The sequence below is a fragment of the Bactrocera tryoni genome, unplaced genomic scaffold (assembly GCF_016617805.1).
Source record: "Bactrocera tryoni isolate S06 unplaced genomic scaffold, CSIRO_BtryS06_freeze2 scaffold_25, whole genome shotgun sequence".
Lineage (NCBI taxonomy): Eukaryota > Metazoa > Arthropoda > Insecta > Diptera > Tephritidae > Bactrocera > Bactrocera tryoni.
In genome coordinates, this window is record NW_024395977.1 from 6,572,371 (window position 1) to 6,598,628 (window position 26,258).

Genomic DNA, 26,258 nt, shown 5'->3' on the forward strand with positions numbered 1-26,258 from the left:
CAAGCAAAGCCATCTCATGATTTAGAAAATTGTGCAGAATCTCCAAGTTGAGTTCTACAACAAGATACATCGCTAGAGAGTTTCGCAGGGTGTTCAAGTTTTATGTCGGTTGACGACGATGATGACAACGCAATAGCATCTGTCAGTCTAGGAGCAGATGCAGCCCCTCAACAGACCGAGCTGATGAACTCAGGAATTGAGATTAAAGCACCTCAGACCCTCACTGAGAAAATACGCCAGCTAACACTTGATAATATAGGCAGCATCAAGATGAAAGTGGTCAGTGGATTTTTAGAAATTCTGCGTAGTGAAGGACACACTGAAGTGCCATCCACTGCCCATAAACTTCTTGGCTTCAATCACCGAGTGAAAACCAAACCGATGATGGCGTATAAAGATCAGATTGGGGATTTTTTTTATCTCGGAATTCGAAATGGTTTGGAGAAACGAATAGACGTGAATGTCTACAAAGAAAAAAACATACGTGTGTTAGTTCATATAGATGGATTGAAGGTATACCATTATTCCAAAGGAAGTCTCTGGCCTATTACGATGAAGTTGGTGACAAAAAAATATACCTGCAGTCCTTTTGTGGTAGCCTTGTTTTATGGTAGGTCCAAGCCAAAAAATTTGAGTGATTTTTTGAGTGATTTCGTGGAGGAAGCTAAAAAAATAATCCTCGAAGGCATAACCATCGATGGTTGTAAATTCAATTTTGAAATAAAGCTATTGTTGCGGATAGTCCAGCGAGGGCATTCCTCAAGTGCATAAAAGGGCCAACAGCCTTTTATGGCTGTGAAAGATGTACAGTTCAAGGGGAAACTCTGAATCGAAGAAGAGTTTATCCTGATTTGAACTGTGCATTAGGAACGAAAGCGAACTTTGTCACTCAAACAGAAGTCAATCATCACTTCAGGGATAAAAAAAGGCAGCAACTTCTGGTTTCACCATTGCTTCAGATTCCTAATTTTGATCCAGTTAAAGATTTCCCGTTAGATATTATGCATTTATTATTGAAGTTATACTTCTTATACGAGTTCGGAAAAGGTTGCGAAAGATTCAGGTTGCGCAACCTTGCTCAATATGAATCTAACGCAACCTTGTCTGCGAAGATGTTCGAGCAGCAAGCGAAGCGGTGACAATCGGCGATCGTTTGTTCGTTTCTTTCGGCACATCTCGGGTTTTCTACCAACAACGCAATATTGCCATGCTTATGCTGTTGTTGTTTTTGTAGAACAATGTTTCAATTTTTGGTTGGTGACATATTCACATGTGTGCGCATATGTACGTTTGTATGCTTGTGCATTATTGAAGTTATACTTCTTTTTTTTTCGTTTGTCCTTCATTTCTGCGAATTCTCAACTATTTTGCGTATCTTTTGGTTGAAATACTCTGCGTTGGCCGTTGAAAAATTAAGGCTATACTTTACATAATCATTTCTGTAGTTAGTCTTCATTTACATTTTTTTGGAAATCGACCCGCGATGACGAAGTATTTTCGTTTTATCTGACAGCGTGAGGTTTAAGAAGTTAATTTCCAATTTTGTCTTGTGGCATATTAGAAATGATGTTTCTTCGAAAATCGTTCGCTTACAATGTATAAAACCACTTCTGAGTGGTGATTTTAATGAATAAATTCCTCTTGGTTGAAATGCTCTGCGTTGGCCGTTGAAAAGTTAAGACTATACTTCTCAGGATCATTCATTCCTTTCATTTCTTCAAAGAAATTAATATTTAGAAATATGCATATTTGCATTATTTCGTTGTCATTTCCATATTCGTAGCAATAGAATTTCTATGGCATAAGTAAAATAGTGGCCGCCGATTGTCACCCCTTGCCGCTGTAGCAGCTTCGCCTACAAACATGCGTAAATATGTATGTATGCATACGTATGATCGTGAATACATATCGACGCAGAGTTTTGCGAGAAGCACCAGAAAGTTGTGCAATTTATGATTTTTAGCTTTTGCCATCGTCGCGAAAAGACGACTTGTTGGCAAAGGCATGCTCGGAGAGATGTTACGGCCTCTGTTTTTATGAATGAAGCGAGATCGCTTGTGGAATTTGCGCCAGCGTTCATGAATGAAATTGTTTTTTTTGTAAAATGTACTACACTTGTTCTTCGCCAATTTGGCTGCCATATTGTCTTGTGAAGATCAATTTTTTGTTGGTGACATATTCATATGTGTACGCATATGTATGTTTGTATGCTTGTGCATTATTTGTTTGGCAATGTATGTAAATATATGTACATATAAGTATATATGAATGTATGAACATGCAAGTCAATGCGCGCACATGTAATAAGTATATTGATAGGTGATGAAAATATGATTTCAATTTCTGAACGCGCACCGATAACTGCTGGGCCTTCAACGCGTGTTGATGGATTACAAAAGAGAGATGATTACGCTGCATATTCTCTTCCGCAACGAAGAGATAGAACTACATTTCTAGTCAAAGTTCCTTCATTTAGACTTTGCTTTATTCTTCATTTTATGTGCATAATAAATTTATAAAATGTGAATTTAAGTTTTCTAGTTTTCTTTCATACAAAATGATATGCATTTCTTGGAATATCACTAAGAAGTATAACTTCATCCGCGCGTAGGAACTCCACGCACCTTTTTTTTAAATGTAATGAAAAATCTTGGACAAAAAGCTGGGAGTGCCACAGGCGATCCTCTTAAAGGTAATTACCAACCATATTGTGGAGGAAATTTGTGTATTTTCTTTGTTTTTTCTCATTTTTCAGAATTTGTCATGGATTACTGGGATGCTAAATTGGATTTCCTCATGTACAAACTACGTGACGATTTCTCAAACTTAAAACGATGCATCCAGTACGATTTAAATGGAAAAATCGAAGAGAAGATTAACATGACCATGCATCATGTTGCTGGAGCTCAACCCATGGCGTCCCCTAGGGAAGGATTATCTACAAACTTTCCTATTAAGACTTTGGAAGAGTTCCTCGATTTTGAGAGGACTCTCGACCCAATGCATGAGGACAATTTGGCTGACCCTGAAAAGGCTTTGAGCAAGCGTGTGACACTTGTGAGTTTATTTGGAATATATTTATATTTTGAGGCGTTATTATTGACTTTACCAATTGTCTGAGAATATTTTTGTGTTTTTTTTTTCAGAAAGAATTTATGAGTGTGTTAACGCATAAAGAATCCAATTACGCTGCAGACATTAAGAAGATCCTCAAGGAATTACTCGCCAAAGAAGTTCAACTTAATTATAGGGGCGTGGCCCGTGTTGTCAAAGGAAAAGGGAAAAAAAATTTCAGTGCAACAGCGACTTTTGCTTGTATGAGAGGTTTGTATACGAAGTCCATTCATGGTGACTGACTTATTTGGTTTTCATTGATTTTTTACTCGGTTTCCAGATTTCATTGAGACAAAATATAAAGACTCTAATCAACCATTGAAGATTATTACGATTACTCGTACAAGTGATTGGCTAGCAGGTGCTGGCGACAGATATGGAGGATGCATACAGCGTAAAAAGGAAGTTGGTGCAGTTTAACTGAAAAAAGAGCTTAGAGGGATCGAACCAGAACTCACCAGTCAGTGAAATCTAAATTTTGCGAATTTACTGTTTTTCGGGTTAAAAAAAGGAGTTAATTTTTAAAGTTAATTTTTTTGTTCAATATTATCAGGGGGTTTGTCCAGTTACGACAATTCAGGCACCAATTTTTTATTTTCGTGTTTAAAAAAAAGGAGTTACGTTAATGTTTTTTGTTCATTATTATCGGGAGTTTTGTTTAGTTACGACAACATAATGCTTATTTTTCATTTTCCATGTGGATGAAGTCCATTTAAAGTATATGTAGTATAACAATATATATTATATTAATAATGTAATAAAGACAATTAAACATAATTACTTCCGATAAATCGTTCTTCATTGAATGTGCCAATCCACAAAATACCTATTCAAATTACATCTGAACCTTGGCTAAGCCAAGGTATTAAAAAAAAAAATAAGCCTGGAACGGCGCTGGTTTCAGGGCCTGGACCAGTGTTAATAAGACGGCCTGGGCCAGCCGTAGTTACCAGGTCTGGCCCCACGTTACATTCCAATGCTCATCCAATATTGGTCCGGGCTTGGATACCAAGCCTGATATAAGCTTGCCAAGTCTTGGGAACGGCTTGGTTAAAGGCTGGGCCATTGGTGATTTCCTACCTGGGATCGAATGTACTTTTACAGAAATAAAGAATTTCATTGTGTTAAAAGAGTTAAGCATCAACCCACTCTACCCGGTAAAACTGGCGCATCCTAATAAAACAGCTCAATTCACCACAGCTGATGACACCACAGCCAGCTAGCGGTCACCACACGACGACATCGCATGCCGCTAAACCAACAAAAGGATTTGAATATTCGCCATACACACATTCGTTATCTAATATTCGTACGACACAAGCCGCCCATCCAAAACGTTTCATACTTTCCAATCCACGCTGCGCCGCGGAATTCTCACTTTGGCTTCGATCGTCATCGTTCCACCCGCGCCGACAACGATCCAACTCATCCTAATTCAATTCGACGCGACAAACCATTGTAATGCAAACAACGGATAACTTTTTAAATAAATTGTACCTTTTAAATATACAACTCCTTTTTTTTATTTTAAACACTCGCGCGAGTGTAAGCGCATACTGAGGCACCAGGGGTTTGTATTCCCCAATAAATTGGGTCTTTAAATAAACACATTGATATCCCAAACGGTTTTTAGTTTTATTTGAAAAAACTTTTTTAGCGCTCTTATTGAAAAACCCAGCAAAACAAACAAAGCTGCAGCCAATTCATTGCAAAATTATTGGGTATTGCCCGAATACCCATATAGTGGACATCTGAGTATTTAGCGCCATTTTGCTTTACATTTCGTTGATTTCAAAGCTCACTGTGGCCGAACCGAAAACCTATGAAGTATCATAACTAAGCAGTATATTAAGACATAAAACTGTAATTTCGCACAGGGCATCGCAGTAGCAAGTGGCCCCGACCTCTAATAAGTTTAATGTACATATCTCCTAACCTACTGAAGCCACAACAAACAAAACTTCTACCAACAGTGTAAAAAAGGAATGAAATCGGAAGGGAACCCCGCTTACTAGCCATTTAACGATACTGTTCAAAACTAAAAGAGCTATAAATCAATAACTAATCACGTCAGACACATTAGGTTTCACCTCCGAGTTGGTATGAGAAAGCTTGAGCCGATGTGAAAATTGGACGATGGGTGTGGCAGCGCCCACTTCATGGTGAAGTCACATATCTCGGGACCCTCTCAACCGATTTCGACTAAGTTTAGTACGTGGCACTTCTCTCATATTCCTATATCACAGGGTGAGAATGGGCGAAATCAGACTATACCACGCCTACTTCCCACATAAAAAAAATTTTAGATTCCATTTGGTTCTTTCACTTCCCAGTTTTAAACAATTTTTTAATATTGGAAGCTATTTATATGAGTACGCAGTCGTTTTACTTTGTCCACAATATGGCGGCATATATCGCTGCCACCCTCTTTTATTTATAATTATTATATTAAATTTACAGATTTATAATATTGCTATTCTTATATAACAGGATAAGAATTTGCACTGATAATTCCTGTTAAATATGTCACCTCATAATCAAAATTTGTCCAACTCCAAACAAAACTGTTCAAGCCCCTAGGTACCAAATATATGGACCCAATAACTATAGTTTACTTTTGACCGAAAAATGGTCAGTGTGTGAAATATACAATGGAAATTCAGACAAAATAATTTCCGATAGTAATTCTATATATCAGAAATGGGTTGAATCGGGTCAATAGTTCCATAAGCCCCCAAATACCCAATATAAATATTTTCATTTTTCCAGGTGACTTTAATCCACACACATCGGCAAATATTTGCTTTATCTCAATGAAAATTACAGATCACTCAGCAGTGTATATTTGTACCTACAATAGATACAATTGCGCGAAAGCTTGACTTATCCCTCATATAACTGTTATAACTGTATGATTGGTGATTGTATGTGTGTTACCGTTTTACATCTTAAGATATTTCCCTTTGACTTTCAATCTTTTACGATCTAAACTATTATTAAGCAGTTGAATCGCAAATATATTTTCATAATGATCCAAACGGATCATGGAGTCATGTGTAGAAGTTCACGCAAGTGAGGAAAGTGGCCAGAAACGATTCTATAACACATGGCTCAAGCAGCTCACGACTTCCGGTCTTTGACCAAGTAACCTCTGGATAGCCAAAGACCATCTGTTCGAAGGCGAGCTAAAGTGAGAAGACGGAAAATCCCCTACATAGGGTTGTGTGCTGGGTTTGGGACCGGCCACGTAAAAATAACCCCCCCCCCCCCAATGAAAGATTACCAACTGCCTCGGTTGAGAGACCCCCCTTTTGATGACGACCATGGCAAACGAAATAAGGAATACGATTTAAGGGCATGCACCTGGAATGTCCGGACCCTTAATTGGGATGTTGATGGTTGATGTCCTCGTGAAGATAAAGGCTGACATCACCGACGTCCAAGAAATACGATAGACGGGACAAGGACAGAGACGAGTAGGTCCTTGTGACATTTACTACAGTGGCCATATAAAGGAGCGCAAGTTTGGTGTTGGATTCGTGGTGGGAGAGAGACTCCGTCGCCGAGTACTATCATTCACTCCGGTGAATGAACGTCTGGCCACAATCCGCATCAAAGCGAGGTTCTTCAGCATATCGCTGATTTGTGCCCACGCCCTGACGGAAGAGAAGGACGATGTTACCAAAGATGCCTTCTACGAGCGCTTGGAGCGCACCTATCAGAGCTGCCCCGCCCCGACGTCAACATCGTGCTTGGCGACTGTAACGCCAGGGTGGGCAAAAAAGGTATATTTGGCACTACGGTCGGTAAATTCAGCCTCCACGAGGAAACATCCCCAAATGGGTTGCGGCTGATCGACTTCGCCGGGGCCCGAAATATGGTTATCTGTAGTACTAGATTCCAGCACAAAAAGATACATCAAGCTACCTGGCTGTCTCCGGATCGAAAAGTCACCAACCAGATCGATCATTGTTGTGATAGACGGAAGACACGTCTCCAGTGTTCTAGACGTGCTTACGCTCCGAGGTCCTAACATCGACTCGGACCACTATCTTGTTGCAGCCAAGATTTGCACCTGCCTCTGTGCAGTAAAAAACGCACGTCAACAAACACAAGGAAGGTTCGACGTCGAGAAGCTGCAATCACAACAGACAGCAGAACGAGTTGCTACTCGGCTTGCACACCTGCTCTCTGAGAGCACTCGTCAACAACTCGGTACAAGGTAACTGTCGGACGGCATTTCAAACTCCTTACGTACAGCTGCAACCGAAACCATTGGTTTTCGGAAAGTGCAAAAGAACAGCTGGTACGACGAGGAGTGCCGTGTCGCAGCGGAGAGAAAACAGATTGCCTACCTCGCAACGTTACGATCGACCACAACACGTGCGGGATGGGATAGATACCGAGAGTTGAAGAGGGAAGCGAGACGCATTTCCAGACAGAAAATGGCATGGCAGTGAACGAGGGCAAGACGAAATATCTCCTGTCATCAAACAAATAGTCGTCGCACTCGCGACTTGGCTCTCACGTCACTACTTTGAAGTTGTAGATAGTTTCGTATATTTGGGAACCAGCAAAATCACCATCAACAATGTCAACCTGGAAATCCAACGCAGGATTACTCTTGCCAACAGGTGCTACTTCAGACTGAGTAGGAGGCAATAGAGAAGTAAAGTCCTCTCTCGACGAACAAAAACCAAACTCTATAAGTCGCTCATAATTCCCGTCCTGCTATATGGTGCAGAGGGTTGGACGATGACAGCAACCGATGAGTGGACGTTACGAGTTTTCGAGAAAAAAGTTCTGCGATAGATTTATTGTCCTTTGCGCATTGGCCACGGCGAATATCGCTTTCGATGAGATATACGACGACATTGACATAGTTCTGCGAATTAAAAGACAGCGGCTACGCTGGCTAGGTCATGGTGTCCGGATGGACAAAAACACTCCACCTCTGAAAGTATTCGACGCAGTACCCGCCGGGGGAAGCAGAGGAAGAGGAAGACCTTCACTCCGTTGGAAGGACCAAGTGGAGAAGGACCTGGCTTCGCTTGGAATATCCAATTAGCGCCACGTAGCGAAAAGAAGAAACGACTGGTGCGCTGTTGTTAACTCGGCTATAATCGCGTAAGCGGTGTCTACGCCAATTAAGAAGAAGAAGAACGATCCAAACGGAAGTGAATTTTTCGGTATTGATGCTAATGTCCCATTTGGAAAGCGACGGTTCTAGAGCATTAAATTTCATCTGCAGTTTCCTGAAAGCAATAGTAAGATTGCCACTTTATGCTAGCAGTGCTGTACCATCAGCATAGGTTGCTGTCATTGCAAATCAAAGTTGGTTGTGCTGTATTAAGAATGTGGAGCACAGGGGCGAGTTTTCTACCCTATTACAGTATTCAACTGTGCCATGAAATCTGAAAGCAAACTAATGATTCGGAAAAGACGATTGTCTTTCAATACCGGCAAAAGCCTGCGTAAAAATATTCTTTTGAATGCTTTAGAGATAAATATCAGTAGACTAATTGGTCGATAAGAATTAATCAGATGTTCAGGTTTTCCGGGTTTAAGAATTGAAATAACCTCGGTACATTTCCATTGCTATGGGAAATGACAAAGTCTGAGCATTTCGTTAAAAAGTTTGACAATCATGCTGATTACGTTTTCGGTGATCGCTTTAAGTGCAAAGGCATTAATTCTGTTATAATCTGATGACATTTTGTTTGCCAATGCTTTGATTTCCTCATGTGCATACTTCTACAGCATCTATTTCAGAAATCGGAAATTTCATTTGACAAACAACATCCAAAAAATTGCTGACTGCCGCATTGGTAAATCCATCACTAACTCGTTGGGAGTAGACGGGTTTCGAAGATATATGGCGAACCCTTCGGCCCTCTCTGCATTGTTCTTGACCAATGCCTTCTTCTGTTTAAAATTGGTGGGCATCGAGATATTGTCTCATTGTTTTGTATAGTCGCGTTCCAAAGATTGTTACAGGATCTCTTGGTTTTGGCAACAAGAAGCGCCTATTTATTTTTACTGACTTGCCATACATGCCGAAGACGTCTCTTCTTTAGCTTCATCATTTCCTCATTGACCAGAGATGTTTGTTCCGGTGTCCACAATGTTCGGGTGTCCACATTTTATTCTAGCCATTTGCGATAATTTAAAATATTTGTAATTCACCAAGTACTCTGGTGGGTTTATTCATTGCGAGTACCGCCGTATTTTTACTTCAAGCAGAACTGCGATGTATTTTGAAGTATTTTTTCTCTTTTTCTGATAAATCAGTGTTTTCAGAGTTTTCTATGTCCAGCTTCATTGTGGCTCTATTTTTAGCTGCTACCTTCGGAGAATTCTATTTGCGCTTAAAAGGTACTGTCAGTCAGTATGTTGGTAACTGCCAGGCGACCACCTCAGGATCTGACTTCAGACACTACAAACAACATAACACCCAACAATAATTGGACCGTCTATTTACTTTTTGAAAATTTTACAGAAATTATCTTTTTATAATTTTTTTTCCTCTGTATCCTACGCGCGAATGTCGACTGGAAATGGGTGTCGCTGCTCACATTATCATGATTTTAAGCCGGCTCTTGTCAGAGTCATTGCAGGCGGCTCTTGGCGAAGGCCGACGTATTTTCCCCATCATCCACTTAAATTGAATTGTTTTATATGCATTCTCAAAACAAGGTGAATGGGTAATACAAGTACAACGGCCATTGCTAATGCGGTACTTGGCGGTAGGTACAAAGCGTTAGGGGTAGAGACCTTGGAATCATAAAACTCAACATAGAGGTCAACAAAGAAACAAGGATATCAGTCCAAACGTCGATGGGAGACGAGGCTGCAACCACCGGAGGACACAGCGATCTTATGAACTGTGTCGCTAGCGGCCAGGTGAGTCTCTATTCAATTATATTTTGCAAATTAGTATAGTAGTAGCTGAGCGAGATGAGGAATCTACCTACATACCCACCTCCAGAACAAAACGAAGCCTCCTTGCTGGAACAAGGAGCTTGGGCCTTGCAGACGCAAAGTACGGGAATATTTTAACTGGACCAAGCTAGCAGAAAGCGTAGACTGTTAGAACGAATATAAAGATCTTCTAAGGGACTACAAGAAGTTAATGGGAGTGCCACAAAATCCCCAGTTGAAAAAAAATCCCCAAACACATAATCCCCAAAATCAAAATCCCCAAAATTAAAATCCCCTAACACGAAATCCCCACCTTTTTTTTTGAGGCAGTGTCACAAAATCCCCAAACACAAAGTCCCCATTTTTTTTATTAAATATTATTAGAGATCATATAAAAGATAGTAAAACCGCTCTTTAGTTGAGTTTTAATTCGTAGTTACATATATATGTACCCATATATGACAATATATAGATATAGACGAGAACGCATGACGGATTTAGAGCAAATAAATAATTATTTTATTTAGCGACTAAAAAGCTAAAAAAAATAGTATTTAAAAAAGCGGCCCAGACCCAGATTTGAACCCAAAACCCTTGCATGACAGCTACAGACTCTAACCCCTGAGCTATTGCTGCATGTAGCAAAGGTTGGCAAAATTAACAATATATGCAAGGGACAAGAAAACTTTGGTTTTCAGCAGCATTGTTATCGAGTAGAAAACAAAAGAATATAGAAAATCAGAGCTTAATATAACATTGTAATCCATTAACCAATAAATGTACATACAGTAGAGGCCCGCTAAGCCGCATCAATTAAAACCGGCCCCTATCCGGAATATCAGGGATTCCGGATTACCAAAGACATATCAGAACTATGTACTCGTATTAAGAAAAAATATTTTTAAATTTCTGTTTGTTTATTATAACAAATAATACACATGTTCCAAAAAAAAAAACTTAAAACAATAAAGCATAAAAGTGAATGTAGTGAATAATAAATATGTGATCCGGATTAGAGAATATGGATAGAGAATGTCTGTCCGGATTACAAGGGACATAATAGAAATTTTGAATTTTTTAACCCTGTCCGGATTACAGTGGAATCCGGATTAGGCCGTGTCCGGATTAGCGGGCCTCTACTGTACATAGTATGTATGACTTAAAATACAAATAGTACCGTTACCTTTTCTACAATTATTTTACCATATGCATTTTTTCATATTATTTATCACATTACGTGTAATAATTGTGATTAAAATTGTATAGTTATATTTTTGATTAAATATCGTGTTAAATAATATTTAAATTTAAAGAAAATGGAAGTCGTCGTTACAGTGTCAAACAAAGGAAGTAATAAAATATTTTTGGATGGTTTTGATTACCATTTTCATTCCAAATATGAAAAGAAGAAAAAGTTCCGCTGGTCGTGTGCGCAAAGAAAATCCCTAATGTGTAAAAGTGTTGTTGTGACAAAAGAAAATAGTGGCGATCATGTAATACAACGCGCTCCTACTGCCCATAATCATGATCCAAAGGCCCATCAAGTATCTGTGGCACAGGCGAACAACAAAGTAAAGGATTTGAGTACATCATCTTCACTGGCGCCTTCCCAAATTATTGGGAAGCAATTGTAGATTGCCAACTAGACCGCCGGGTGTACTTACCATAGAAACGAGCCCAAAAAACGAAAATAAGCCGACATATACCAACGAACCAGGAAATGTACAGGACTGTTAAACTGATTGATATAACAGGTATTGCATTTTTCTTTAATTTACCTATTAAATATTCGTGAAACCATTAAACATAAAATATCTCGTGAACTTCAACTTTAAATATAATATTGAGTAAAGAATTCCCTTTTTCTGTGTGAAATACATCGAAATTAGGTTTAAAATCGCCGGATTTTGATTTTGGGGATTTTGATTTTGAGAATTATGTGGTACACCCGAAGTTAATGCGCAAGATAAAGCGAGAATCTTGGAAAAACTTGTATATATGTATGTGCCATAGCTAAAAGCGATTTTTAAGAGATGCAGTTCAGACTTGTGCCAGACTCATGGAGGGAGGCTAGGATAGTTTTCTTACTGAAAGCAGATAGAAACAAACACACCTAATCCAAACCACCCAAACAGTTTGGGCCTTTAAGCTTAATATCTCTCCTGGTGAAAACGCTAGAGAAAATCTTGGACACGCATATTAGGGCCACAGCGCCCACTAGAAGCTTGTCCAAGGCACAGCACGCATATACGAAAGGCAGATCAGTAGAGTACACTCCATATACTGATATTTAATATCTAAAGAGCTCTTGAATATAATAATTACACTCTTGGTGCATTCCTGGACATTTCTGGAGCGTTCAACAACGTCTCTACGGAATCTATTCTGAATAGTATCCAGTCAATAGAAGCTTGCCCAAGGCGCAGCACGCATATACGAAAGGCGGATCAGTAGAGACTGCACTCCATACATTGATATTTAATACCGAAAGGTCTATTCAATATAAGTAATATACGCTTGAAACATTCCTGGACATTTCTGGAGCGGTCAACAACGTCTATACGGAATCTATTCTGAATAGTATCCAGTCAATAGGTGTTGATCCGACTTTACATCAATGGATCAGACGATTTTTGACCTCTAGACATACTTATAACATCGGAATGGAACGACGCTAAAATGACCAAGGAAGTCTGTAGAGGTAATCCGCAAGTCGAAGTGCTATCTCTGCTTTTATGGACATTAGTGGTGAATAAACTGTTAAGGAACTTGGGCGGCAAAGCCACTAAGATAATGGCATATGCGGACGACATTGACATCTTACTCTCGACACAGTCTCAAAATGGGCATCGCAAGCGGGTCTGGGATGGAACCAGGAGAAAACGGAATTGCTTGTGTTCACAACAAAACACCAAATTTCTTTATGGAGATACTCTCTCTTAAGGTAATGCTTTATATGGTGCTTATCAAATATTGTAAGACCAAGTTTACTCTACGGTGCAGTAGTATGGTGGACAGGTGTACTGAAATCCACCTACCGGAAGCCAATGAAAAGGTTTCAGAAGCTGGCTGCGCTGTGCATAACCTACCACCTATAGACTTCTTCGCTGAAAATGCAAAGCAAAATAGGAGGAAAGACTACTGGCTGCAGGAGAATTTACATATAGAACATTCGGGTAAAGTTCGGTGGTGGGCGGTCAGGCAAAAACCGACTACATGATCCCACTTTTCAACTGGGAAAGAAGGTTCAAAGTAAACATAGAAAAAGATGGCTGACGCAAAGGTATGACAGCTACGCGCAACACTCTCAAACTTTATACGGATGACTCGAAAATGGACGATGGAGTTGGTGCGGGAATGTACTGTTCATAGTTAGGCATAAGACAACCTTTAAAGTTGCCGGACCATTGCAGTATGTTTCAAGCTGAGGTCTTTGCTTCTAATGCACCTGCATGCAATTCCAGAGTCAACATCTACGTAAATATCCTAGCTCCAGTCAAGACAGTAACCTCGTATCGCATATCGTTAGAAGTGCCTTGGGAAGCTGAGCTGCAGTGAAAAGAGTTGCTAGAGCAATGAAATAGTGGACAAGATGGCCAAGAATGGTGTACGGCTAACACTCGACAACGTGATCAATTGGCAAGACTACGCTGTAAGTATCTGGGGTTCCCACGGAATGATACACTGGAGGAGATATTGATGGTGATGCCGCAGGTATCCTAAAGGATGACTACTTCTTATGGACTTAGTAACTGAAATCCATCGGGTATCACAAAGGACCAAAACTGGTCTATGCGTGGCTTATTGGCCCACTAGATTAACCTAGGCTATGCGTGCAACAAACATACAAATATGCTCATATATACATTATTTTATTTTGTTAAGGTCAGCTCTTTAGTAATTGCTCAAAAACAAAAATACATTATTTCTTCAAGTAAATTTGACAGCTTAAATGATCCACATTAGTAGTTCTGAACACATTGAGTGCGACAAACTGCAAGCTACATCTGTCAAATATTAAAATACACACGTTCTTACAGACACAGCTATTTTGACAGCTGCACGACTACATGACTTCAGCCCGACAGTTGTCGCTCTCGCTAACTTAAATATAGTTTTATATTTGCCAACGACAGTAGAGTTGACAGTAGAGTGATGCCACTAATATGTAAAATGTAAAATTATTCAAAGCTCTAACAAACCTGACGTTATATTACAATTAAAATAACTCTATTATATCAATTGTAATAAAAACTGATAATTTAAAAGAAATAAATTGACATATTTACTTATTTTTTGCATAAAAAATTTCACTTTGAACAAAATATTAAAATTTCATTGAAGTGCAAGGTATTAGTATGGCCACAACGAAATTGTGTACATGCAAAATGGACAGCTGTGTTGTCTTGTGACCATGCCGGCCATTGTTAAGTTGCTGCATCTCACAAATGTTCATGTTGAAGGATTCACGACGCCATTTTCAGTTCACTGTCGTGCTGCTATGTCGTGTCGCGCTCAATGTGTTCAGCACTAAACGAGCAAGAGAGAATAAACAAAGAAAATAAACTTTGAGTGTAGTATGTATGTATGTGTGTAATAACATAAATATTTTCATTGCGATTTAAGGAATGTTGTTGATAATTGGTAAGTTTTATACGACATTTCAAAATGAACTAGACTTCATAATAATGATTTTAATTCATTTAAAATGAATTTAACGAATACTTCGAATTTTCTTCAAGAAAAAATTGTTGATGAATTTTTTCTTCGCAAAACCAAGATTGCCAAATACCAATTTCATTGAAAAAATATATTAAAAATTAGTGTACATTTCTTCAGAGCTGCATACTAGCAAAATAAAATTTACCACAGGAAATTTTTTGGCCATTTCTTAAGCGTTTTTAAATGAAGTTTTTACATTCCTTGAGAGCTGGATACTAAGCTTTAAGATAGAAATAAAAATTGTATATAAGGACAAGCAACGCAATAACTTGCAATAAGTACATTATTAACAGTTAGCAGTTGAAATGTGCATAATTGCTTATGTAATTGCGTATGTATTAATATTCACCTCTAAATCTTTGAATTCAAGAATAATAGAATAAATGCTATTCTTGTATCACGTCATATTCTTGTACTCGTATTATATCATTCTTGCGTGAAGTGCAAGTCGATTTTCAGCAGACAAGAGAAGTAAGGGATCGTATATTTCGAATTTGCGAATAATTTTTTAATTTGGAATAATTTATTGTAATTATTATGTGCCATTTACCTGAAAATTTATTATGTGCTCTCCTTCTTGTGTATATGTAATGAAAGAATTGAATCGTATTATATTGAGCAACGTAATAATCACGTGGTCAAGAATTAAAAAGAAGCATGCGGTTAAGATTTCCAATGAGAATTGAAGAAAATAAAAAAATATTATCTTCGATTCATTTTCAGTTCGGTGGCATGTACGCTCCAAATCCACCACATCGTTTTTTTCGAACTAAGTAAACGAAGAATCAGAAATTTTTGCGCAGTACCCATTATGTATGCATTAGAAATCTTACCTTGGTTAATGGTAATATTGTTGGTTTTTTTTTTCGTTTTCGCCGGTCATCAACTTGGCGAAAGTAATCCGTTACATATATATTATCAAAATCAATGTTGCTTAAGTACTTTTTGTGATATACTACAGCGGCTTGAAATAATTCAACTTATTAGAATAAAATAAACATTTACTAAAAATTTGTTTACCAACTGCAACCTTAAAGATAAGTAGTGATAAAACGGTATTTGTGATGTGCATTATTATATCAAATATTTTCTTCTTGGCATTAAATTCGTCTACAACCATATCAGATATGTGATCGAGTGCCCTAGAAATCGAAGTTTTAAATTTTTGAAATAATTATTTTATATTTTAACAAATAATTAACCTAATTATACCTCATGTCAGCATGTGTAATTACGGATTTTGCTTTGTATTTTAACTCCACTTCTGAGGTATTTCTATAAAGTGTATTTTGAGCATCATTCAATTGAACATAGTTGTCTCCAAAATTGGAAGGCAGCACTTCATTTGGTTTACAAATATTGTCTGGTTTTCCCAATAAATTCATGTGACATATAAAATCCACTTGAAAAGGCCAACAGAAGAAAGTTCGAACTATACGGGGAAACTTATTCTCACATTCTGTATGAGCTTTGGCAAATGCTTCACGGCAGCGTTTTTCCCCTTTCACTATCTGCCTTTTACAACGAGTTTCAAATTTTTTTGTATATGTCTTTTGCACATGGTGTCCCATATTTTCCGCTTTACCAAAAGTAAAATTATCATATGAATCGTAATCGGCTCCACCAACTTCAACGCGAATTGGAAGAAGGATTTCATTCATCCTTTCAAATGATTTTTTTACATCAATTAAATCATTTTCCATCGAATTTAAGGTTTTTTGGAATGGTTTTGTCATAATATCTAATCGGGTCTTGGTCAAATTATATGTAAGCGTTGTGGCACATGCAAATACTCGAACAACTTCTCCACCATTTGCAGCCAAATTTGCAATAGGACCTGAATTTGCTCAAATGACTTGTGTGACAAAAAAAGCGTAGATTCAATTTACCTGTTATTATGTAGGCGAAACTCAAAGCTCGCAAATAACTCCGTCCAGATTTGCCTGCCATTCCCATAAATATTAAAAAAGTAATACACTTTAAACTCGATGTAAACAAAAATCCGGTTCCTGCCGTTAGGATAATGTCATATATCGAATAGAGAGCCATAACTTTTGAGCTTTTGCTAATGTCCTTACCAACCAATGTAACGATTATCCCCAATGTTATAATCTTCATTTCTAAAGAAAATTGAAAATTAAGCAGAAGTAGGAACCATAACACGGTAGCCACTAGAAAACCGACAAAACTACTACAAAAATATCTTTTACACGTCCAATTTTCAACGTTGCGGCTTAACAAAATGCAGTATAAAGAACGACATTTTTGAGAAAATATTAAACCAAAATTTCTTTTTATAAAATAAAACATTTCTGTATGACATATATGAATGTACAATATTTGTTTTATTATATTTTCAACCTTAGATAACAAGCATATCATTGACACATATTTACAGACACAATATTTCTGTATTTCTGGGATAACTGCTAAGTTGGCTAAAGCTCAAATTCAAGGCACATAATTAACTGACATACAAAATATTTAAATGTACATATTGGCGTCAGTTTAAAATAGTAAATACAAAAATATAAGTATATAAAAGCAAGCATTCTTTCCGATTTTTATAAATTCGCGGCAGATATATTTTATATATTATTTATAATCGAACAGAAAATATTAAGTAAAACCCTTGTGCAAAACAAAATTTTTTTGTCCTGCGCATTGGAGAAAATTAATACTCAATTTCAACAGTTGGAATAAAACAAACACGAAAAATAAGTCGACTTATTCATCACTGTGCCTTTTAGTTTAATTTGACCAAACTAATTTTTTAATTAACCCAACTATCTTACATTTACAATTTTAATTAATTTGGAAATCACTTCTTCTTCTTCTTTATTGGCGTACACAACACTTAATGAGTTTACTGCAGCGCGCCACTCGTTCCTTTTCGCTCTCGAAAAAAGGTCCTTCTCCACCTAGACTTTCCACCGAAGTGGAGGTCTTCCTCTTACTCTGCTTTCCCCGGCGGATACTGCGTCGGACACTTTCAGAGTTGGAGTGTTTTCGTCCACTCGTCCAGCGTGGCCACTGTTTTTTAATTCGCTGAACAATGTCAATGTCGTCGTATATTTCATACAGCTCATCGTTCCATCGAATGCGATATTCGCCGTTGCCAATGCGCAAAGGACTCTAAATCTTTCGCAGAACCTTTCTCTCGAAAATTCGTCACGTCGAACTCTGATAAGTGCGCTCCTAGCGCTCATAGATGGCATATTTGGTACATCGCCGTTCTCTTCCGTCAGGGCGTGGGCCTAAATAAGCGATATGTTGAAGAACTTCGATTTTATGCGGATTGTGGCTAAGCTTTCATCCACTGGGATTAATGACAGCATTCAGCGACGGAGTCTCTCTCCCAATACTAATACCACACCGAATTTGCAGTCCTTTATATGGCCACGGTAGTAAATGCCTCAAGCTGCGTAAAAACTTACGTCAAATCCATTCGAACTTGCTAACAGCAAATAAACCAAATTTTATTGACAATTAAATAACGTTTCAGAAATGATTATAGCTTGATTCAAAAGTTCTTTCCGTTTAAACAAGCAATGATTTTGTTTTTTACTAAATGAGATGAAGGAACGTTACTAGAAATTATCCATTTCCATTCTGTCAGTAATTATCAAGAATGCATTATAAATGCTTTTAAAATGGACTGAAATTTACGATATCTGTAATTATTGTAAAACGTGTATTTACATATTGTGAACACCATATGGACGAAAACACTCCAGCTCTGAAAGTATTCGACGCAGTACCTGCCGGGGGAAGCAGAGGAAGAGGAAGACCTCCACTCCGTTGGAAGGACCAAGTGTAGAAGGACCTGGCTTCGCTTGGAATATCCAATTGGCGCCACGTAGCGAAAAGAAGAAACGACTGATGCGCTCTTGTTAACTCGGCTAAAATCGCGTAAGCGGTGTCTAGGCCAGTAAAGAAGAAGAATAACACCATATGTATATGTGTGCTATGGAGAAACATCAATGACTTAAGGGAGGCAAAGCGCTTTGAAAAAATCTTAAGCGTTTTTAAGATTAAAGTTAGAAGTTGGACTCACTGAGATGCGCAACTAAAAGCTGATTGCCTGTGCTAAGCTCGAATGTAAAAATTCCGATTAAAAAAGAAGAACGTCCGTTCGCGGGTATAGTCTTTATCCAATAGAATTCCTTATTACATTACTTTCATTAGTTAGCCTAATCCTTAACCTAACGCAGTGGCGTAGCTACAACTTCGGGATGTTCTGCCGCCCCCCTTTATCTACCTACCTACAAGTTTCATGAGGTGGTTCGAACAAAAGTCAATTTTTACAAAATATCTTCGATATTAAGTATAAAAAATTTAGGAACTAGAAGCCACGCAAATTCTGAAGTTCCAAAATTCTCACAATACGGTTTTTGAGGAAATTGATAGTAAATTTACAAGACATCTACGTCCTACTTTTATTAAAAAGAGCGAAGAAAAACGAAGAACAAGTTGGATTTTCGCCAGAAAAAGTTTTATTATACACTGCCGCTCAACTGATTGATCTATAATTCCTAAACCAGTTTTCCGATTTACATAATTTTTTTTTTCTTTAATTCTTAAATCATATTGAAATAACAATAAAACATATTATTTATTTCTTATTAATTTTTTCTTCTGAAAGGTTAACAAAATCAATGATTTTTTTTCGTTCATCTGAATAGGTTCAACATAAAAAAATTAAAATTATATCAGTAACTTGAGGCAATTTTCATATTTTTGGCACTTAGCTTATACTTAAGTACATTTCTAAAGTAATTTTTAATAAGTTTAATAACACAGTACAACCAGATTAGCTGGGGGGTGACTTGGAATTTCTCACCCCACAGACAATAATCCCAAAAATGTTCCACAGTGTAATGAGTGAATCCACCGTTTTCGATATAACTTCATATAAACGATCGGGAAGCGAGCTATATTTTATATATTTATATATTTTTTTTTTTGTCGGAAAAAACCACCATCTTCGCTCGTCCAGCTCATGTGCTTGCGCGCAAAGAGCAGTCGTAAAGCTTTACGTGCATCATTTAACGGTGTTTTTTTTTAAGTTTCATTCATTTTAGATTGTCAGCCGACGAAATCACACGTTTAACTGTAGACACACTGGCTGTAACACCGCAAATTTATTTAATTTTGGGTGCTGAAGAGATGTGAATTGGACGCAGCTCGCACAATATGCCTCCTGACTGCCGCAGAGGTGGCGTGTTTGACTCCGCCTTTCATGTTTGTGCCATATTCTGCTTTGCCTTCGTCCAATTTTTTGAGCGATTTTGCGATGGCTAAGACCACTTTCACGATAGGCTTCGATTTGGCCTCGTTCATACTCGGATAATTGTTCTCCGCGTCCCATTTTTCATTTAATTTAAAGAAAATATATGAAATAAAAAATTTGTATCAAAAATGTGTCGCCACACCGCCAAGTTTAATCGCAAACTAAAAATCTTTCAGCTGAACCTATTCAGTTGAACAGAATATGCAAAGTAACGGTACTTAGCAAGCGATGCTTTACTAGCGCACATTGATTGACACTAATATAAAGTTAAAACGTTTTTAAAAAACATACCTACGATCAATATGTGATAAAAAATTCATGAAAATGCAAGCGAATTTATGTGAACCTATTCAGTTGATCGGCAGTGTACATTTCTTCAATGGGACTGGAAGCCTACAAGACGTTAGCGACAGCTTTAAGAATACTACTCACTATACCTGTATCAGTTGCATCTTGAAAAATGTTTTAGCAAACTTAAATTGATCAAATCTTACTTGGGATCGACCATAAGTCAGAGTAGACTGTCCAATCTTGCGATTCTCTCAATAGAATGTGAAACTGCTTCAACTTTAAATTACAATGATATGATATGTGATTTTGCAGTGATCAAAGCTATAAAAGTGCATCTTTAAGTTCTATCACTATTTTTAAGAAAGATATAAGCCAAAAGATAAATGGCAAATTCAAAGACTGAAGAGTATTCGAGTAAAAATTAATATTTTTCATTGTTCTTCAGATTATTACATTGTGAGTGTACAACTCTTTATCTTTCATAATAAATTTTGTAAAAAAATTTGTTGAAGTATTTTTCTGAATATTAACAACGAAGATCGTTTTGCCGTCCCAAGACATTGCGCCCGGGGCGACGGCGCTTTTCTTGGATTTCAGACACTATATTTGCAACAAAGTTTTGTAATGAAGATGGAGTCGTTTTTACCCAATGCAATACGATTTCAGAGTCTGTCCAAAATGTAATTTTTTCGAATCGTCGATTCAACATTGGCGCAATTCGTGACTATAATTTGGCAAGAAGATGTGCTGCCAAGAGCTCGAGACGCGGAAGAGACTTGGACTCTATACTTTACAGTAAGCAGCGTACATTTGACACCACTAGCATATTGGCTTCGTATGTATATGCAGCATCCGTACGCTCTTATTGAAGCGTCGGAGAAGCCATGTATTTGGCATATAGCACTCGACTCTAGATTTACGTACCGAGGAATGCTAATTGATGACAGCTGCAGTAGGTTGGCTTTGAAATTCTGCCAGCTAGTATCAAGGCGCAATGGAATCGTCTTATCCCAATCTAGTTTTGGGATCAAAAGCTCTTGCAATAAGATTTTTGCTTTGGTAACTAGTGGGGCTAATTATCCAAGAGGATCGAAAAAGCGAGCAGAGACTGACAGTATGTTTCGTTTAGTAGCTCGCAGATCATTAAAATTAGCATCCAAAACAAATCGAAACAAATCCTCTTTCGGCAATTTAATTAATTGTATTAGCATCGCTGAATATTTGTAAACACCGAATTGCAAGAAATGGTGCAGGTGCAGTGCCGTAAGTGACGATGTTAAGTCGAAAAATCTGAATTTGCTCCGAGGGATGCTCTCTCCACACAATGAGTTAACAGTTTCGGTCTTCTTCATGTATGATTATTTGACGGTAATGTCTGCGGTTAAAGCGTACTTATCTAAACGAAAACGAAGAAGAGTTGAGTACAATTCTTCTTGGATGGTTGGTCCTACCATCGACTCAACGCATCAAAAACAACTCATAATTTTGTTGTTTTGTTTTCGGGCCTCAGAACACATTGATTGACAGACTACTGAATATATTGACGTTAAGTCTTCTTCAGTTTGGCATAATGTGCTATTTACTTCGGGAGGAGGACTAAGACTGCTGACATACATATTTGCCAGACACAATCCATCCCAAAAGAGTTTTCTGTAGCGTTGGTTGATTACGGCCACTTTTAGTTTGACCAACCGCTAACAAATCGAAAAAGGTTTCTGCTCCTAACAACACATCGATCTTTTGAAATTTTTGGAATTCTGGATCCGCCAATTTAATATTGTGCAACCATTAATATTAATGGTATGGTCTGGATGATTAGCCGAAATACATCGCATAATTCCGCCGAAAATTCATAATTATTTACGCGCGACTTAACAAATGATCTTAATTTGACCCCGACTTTTGTACTTGAATCTCCAATCCCTATAATATTTAAAGTTCTGTTTTGGCGTCGAATTCGCAGTTTTTGGGCCAAGTCCTCCGTTTCGTTTCCAATGGGTATAAGATAGTTTATTAGAAGAGAGATAGAATCTTTTGGTATTTTAATGGCGAATGTTATATTCCCATTGCTATTAATGAGAGTTCCCAGTTTAATATTTTGCAGTTTATTGAAATCTATTCCGAACTTAGTTATCTCTTCTTTTGTCAACATGCTTCCGTAAAATATTCCTAGCTTTGATACAGCTTTCCTGAATGTGTTCGATATTGTCCTGTATAATTTTTAATTTAAGTCTAAAGTCGTTGAATTGGATATGGCTTTGTATTTCGTTGTTAACTTTATTTATACTATTTAATTTCGAATTTATTATGATACGGTCGCTTGCTATAATAGACTTGAGTTTAGAGAAAGTTTTATTAAAGTGTGTATTAATGCTTATCTGACTATTAAGATTTTTAATTGCATTATGGTTATTTGTATCTATTGAATTCAGATGTACTTCTATTTCTTGCCTATCGTTATCATCCATAGTGCCGAATAACCATTTTTGAGCTGTTCCAGAAATATTAATTAGGCCTCTTCGCTGTCTGTGTGGTATTAAAGTTAAAGCTTTGCTTTTTATATTGTTAAGTTGCATTTCCAAAATTTCTGTTTTTTCCTGTAGGCCAGCATGTTCTATATTTTTGTGAATTGTGTCGATTATACCTAATATTTCCTCTATATTTAATATACATATCTAGTATAGTGTTGTAGGTTTCTGCAAGTTGGACGTCTTCGATCCATACTTCCATGTATCCAAGATTAGTTTCAATTTTTTCTATTGTGAGAGGAGGTTGGATTGGTGTCAATGCCAGTAGTAACATCACAGAGGTAAGGATCCATTTCAAATTTCTTTTTTCTTTTAATATTGGAAAAGTGTATGTTTTGTAAATTTAGTTTGCGATATCTTGGTTCGTATTTATGCCTAACAGCCTTATAGTTCTTCACATACCCTTCCTGTTCCGTATTTTGAAAACTTTCGCGCTGTTCGCTCAATTTTTCCATTGTACGTTTTTTTTTATCCTATAGAGTTTTGTATATTTTGGCTTTATCTTTTCTATCTTCAATTACATCTATAGGTTTTGCTTTTATCGTGGAGTGGACTGAGTCGTTATACCATTCTATACTTTTAAAAACTTTTTCTTGAGTTGATAGTGGTGATTTCATGGCTTCCATTGTTCTAAATTTTCGAAAATAGTACTGTGTAGCCTTTCTACATCAGCGTTTCCTGTGTGATTATTTGATTTTGTAAAATGAATGTCAATGGATTCCTGTCTTAAGAGTTCTTTTATGTTTACTGAGTTAAATTCGTTGTCTGTTATAATTTTTGTTGGCTTACCTCAGAGAGAGAGATAAAGTCTAATTTCTTCTACGATTGTGAGGCTGTTTCTATCTTCTAAAGCTAGTGCCATTGCATATTTTGAAAATTTATCGAAAAAAGTGATAAAACAATGTTTTTGTTGGCCTGTATTTTTCCTTAATAGGTTTTCGGTCGTATTTCGCTTTATTGCATATTTCGCAGTTATTTATATATTTTTGTATTTACTTCTTTAGATCGTTGTAGTAAATTAAGGTTTTCAGTCCTTCATAATTTCCGTTAATTCCTCCATGTCCAGTTTCGTTTTTATGATATTTCGCTATGTATCTATAAGCTTCATCTTCATTCTGCATGTCTTTTGCATGGTGCGTACATTTATAAAATTTTATTGTTCTGTTAAACAAGTCAATTAATTTTTGCTGAACTTTATTGTATTCGTGGTCCGGTAGTTCCGAATATATTCCTACTTTGCCGTTTCTTAAGAATCGCCTGAATATGTCGGACATGTAATCTGTATTTATATCTTCTTCGCTAATAAAAATTTTATGTTTTCCATTTACAAATTGTGATTCCTGGTTTTTTGAATGAGTAAGGATTATCTGTGTTGAAAAACTGTTAACGGCATTTTCCAAGATACCAAAATGGTCATGCAATTCCTCTTCTTGAGAGTGGATTCATTTTCCTATAGGATATTAATTTCACCTGCCTCTGCATTTATTCTGCTCATAAAGTCAGCGGCAGTGTTGTCCTTTCCCTTGACATAACTTATGTTAATGTCGTATTCTCCTAATTTGAGAAGCCACCTCTGTAATCTAGGATTTATATCTTTTTTATTTTTAAAATATAGCCACTTAAGCGATTGATGGTCTGTCATGAGGTCGAATTGTCTCCCGTAGATATACGGTCTGAAATAGTTGACCGCCCAGACTATGGCTAGCATCTCTTTTTCCGTCGCTAAGTATTTTCTTTCGTGGTGGTTTAGTGATCTGCTTGCATAGCTTATGGGATGTCCTTCTTGTGTTAAAATAGCTCCAATTGCAAAATCACTTGCATCTGTTGTGACGGAGAATTCGAGTTTGAAATCCGGATACTTGAGTACCCGTGGGTTCGTCAAAAAGTCAATTTCTCGAACGAATTTGTATATTGGGGGTCACGAATGTTAATTTTAGCTCCCTTTTTCAAATATTTTGTTAAGCCTTGGGACACTTTGGCGTAATCCCTTATAAATTTTCTGTAATAGCCGGTCATGCCCAAAAACGGTTTTATTTGTTTAACCGTTTGCGGTAACTTAAGTTCCTGTATGTTTTTTATTTTGTTCATATTTGGTTTGATTAACTCTGAGGTTAGTATATGGCCTAAATATTATGTTGACTTTGCAAAAAGAATTTGCACTTATCTATCTGAATTTTTAAAATTTATTCTGTTAATTTGTTAAAAAAATTTTGGATACTTTCTGTGTGCTCATCGATATTTGTACTAAATATTAATATGTCGTCTAGATAGACTACACAGATTTTATTTATATATTCCCTAAGTACTGAATTTATTAGGGGTTGGAAGGTGGCCGGGGCGTTTTTGAGCCCGAATGGCATTCTGATGAATTCATAGTGTCCTAAAGGGGTTGAGAATGCTGTTTTCTTTCTATCGCTTTCTTTAATTAGAACCTGGTGAAATCCTTTTGCAAGATCCAGGGTTGTGAAGTATTGAGCTCTTCCTAGTTTCTCTAAAATACTATCTATATTTGGTATCGGAAATTTGTCATTAACAGTGATTTCATTAAGGCTCCTGTAATCGACGACTAGCCTCCATTTTCTTTCGCCAGAATTATATATTTTCTTCGGTACTATCCAAAGGGGTGAGTTATATGGTGAATTACTTTCCTGTAATATTCCCTGTTCTAGCATATCCTTAATTTGTTTCTGTATTTCCTTCCCATGTATTTGGGGATAGCGATATATTTTTGCGTAAGATGGTCTGTCCGTTGTTGTAATTATTTCGTGTTTAATTTCATGTGTATGCGTTAGCATCTGTCCTTCAGTAAAGAATATTTTATTACTTTTTTTCACTAACATTTTTAGTTTATTTACTTCCTCGTCATTCATATTTTCATGATATAATTTGTTTACGATTTCCGCAATAGAGTTTTCCTCTGGGTAGCTTTCAATATTGTGGATTTCCTCGTAGTTGAAGGGGCATTTATTTATAAAATGTGTTTTCACTTTATTAATTTCTATACAACTTTCTCCTAAGTTAATGATTGTTTCCATTGGTTTAAGGATATTTTGTCCTATTACGTCGTCAAAATTCCTATCATTAAAACTGGTTACCTTCCAAGCAATATAACTGCTTTTGTTGAATTCTTTTGGTAGTGGTGTTATTAGTTCGTATGTTATAACGTTTTTTTTCGGTCAGGGTATTAATGAGAAGTGTTTTATTTAATTTGCTACGTTTATAATGAGAGAAAATGTTTTTGTCAATCAACGAGGTGGTAGATCCGGTATCTACTAGGCATTTTATTTTGTTGTAACCAATGGTTAGTTCGACTATCGGTAAATCTGATTGTGACCCTGCAATGGAAAATTTGATTCTTGGATATGATCAACTTCCATAGGTTGTACTTG

At 37.1% G+C, this 26,258-nt stretch overlaps 2 protein-coding genes and 1 non-coding gene across 3 annotated transcripts in view; 1 reads left to right on the forward strand and 2 right to left on the reverse strand.

The window, feature by feature from the left end:
• The window catches only part of LOC120780417, a 147,657-nt gene that overhangs the window by 86,942 nt on the left and 34,457 nt on the right, over positions 1-26,258 (reverse strand). The gene's annotated exons all lie outside the window — the stretch shown is intronic.
• Positions 1,415-1,619, forward strand: LOC120780990. The gene has a single exon (XR_005705992.1). It is a non-coding gene; the product is annotated as a small nucleolar RNA U3 (small nucleolar RNA).
• LOC120780632 (protein sneaky) lies at positions 15,293-17,067 on the reverse strand. The gene is made up of 6 exons (XM_040112891.1): positions 16,836-17,067; positions 16,647-16,766; positions 15,970-16,594; positions 15,778-15,899; positions 15,591-15,721; positions 15,293-15,526 (listed from the first exon to the last, which is right to left on the reverse strand). Exons 1-6 carry the CDS (start codon positions 17,065-17,067, stop codon positions 15,293-15,295), a joined length of 1,464 nt encoding a protein of 487 aa, XP_039968825.1.

Excerpts from the sequence above, each read along its gene's own strand:
- LOC120780632 (XM_040112891.1), bottom strand. The coding sequence starts at position 17,067 with ATGTTTTATTTTATAAAAAGAAATTTTGGTTTAATATTTTCTCAAAAA. Across the intron at positions 15,722-15,777 it reads TATCTTTAAGGTTGCAGTTG|CCGCTGTAGTATATCACAAA; the intron begins GTAAACAAATTT and ends AATTATTTCAAG. Across the intron at positions 15,527-15,590 it reads CAATATTACCATTAACCAAG|TTCGAAAAAAACGATGTGGT; the intron begins GTAAGATTTCTA and ends TCGTTTACTTAG.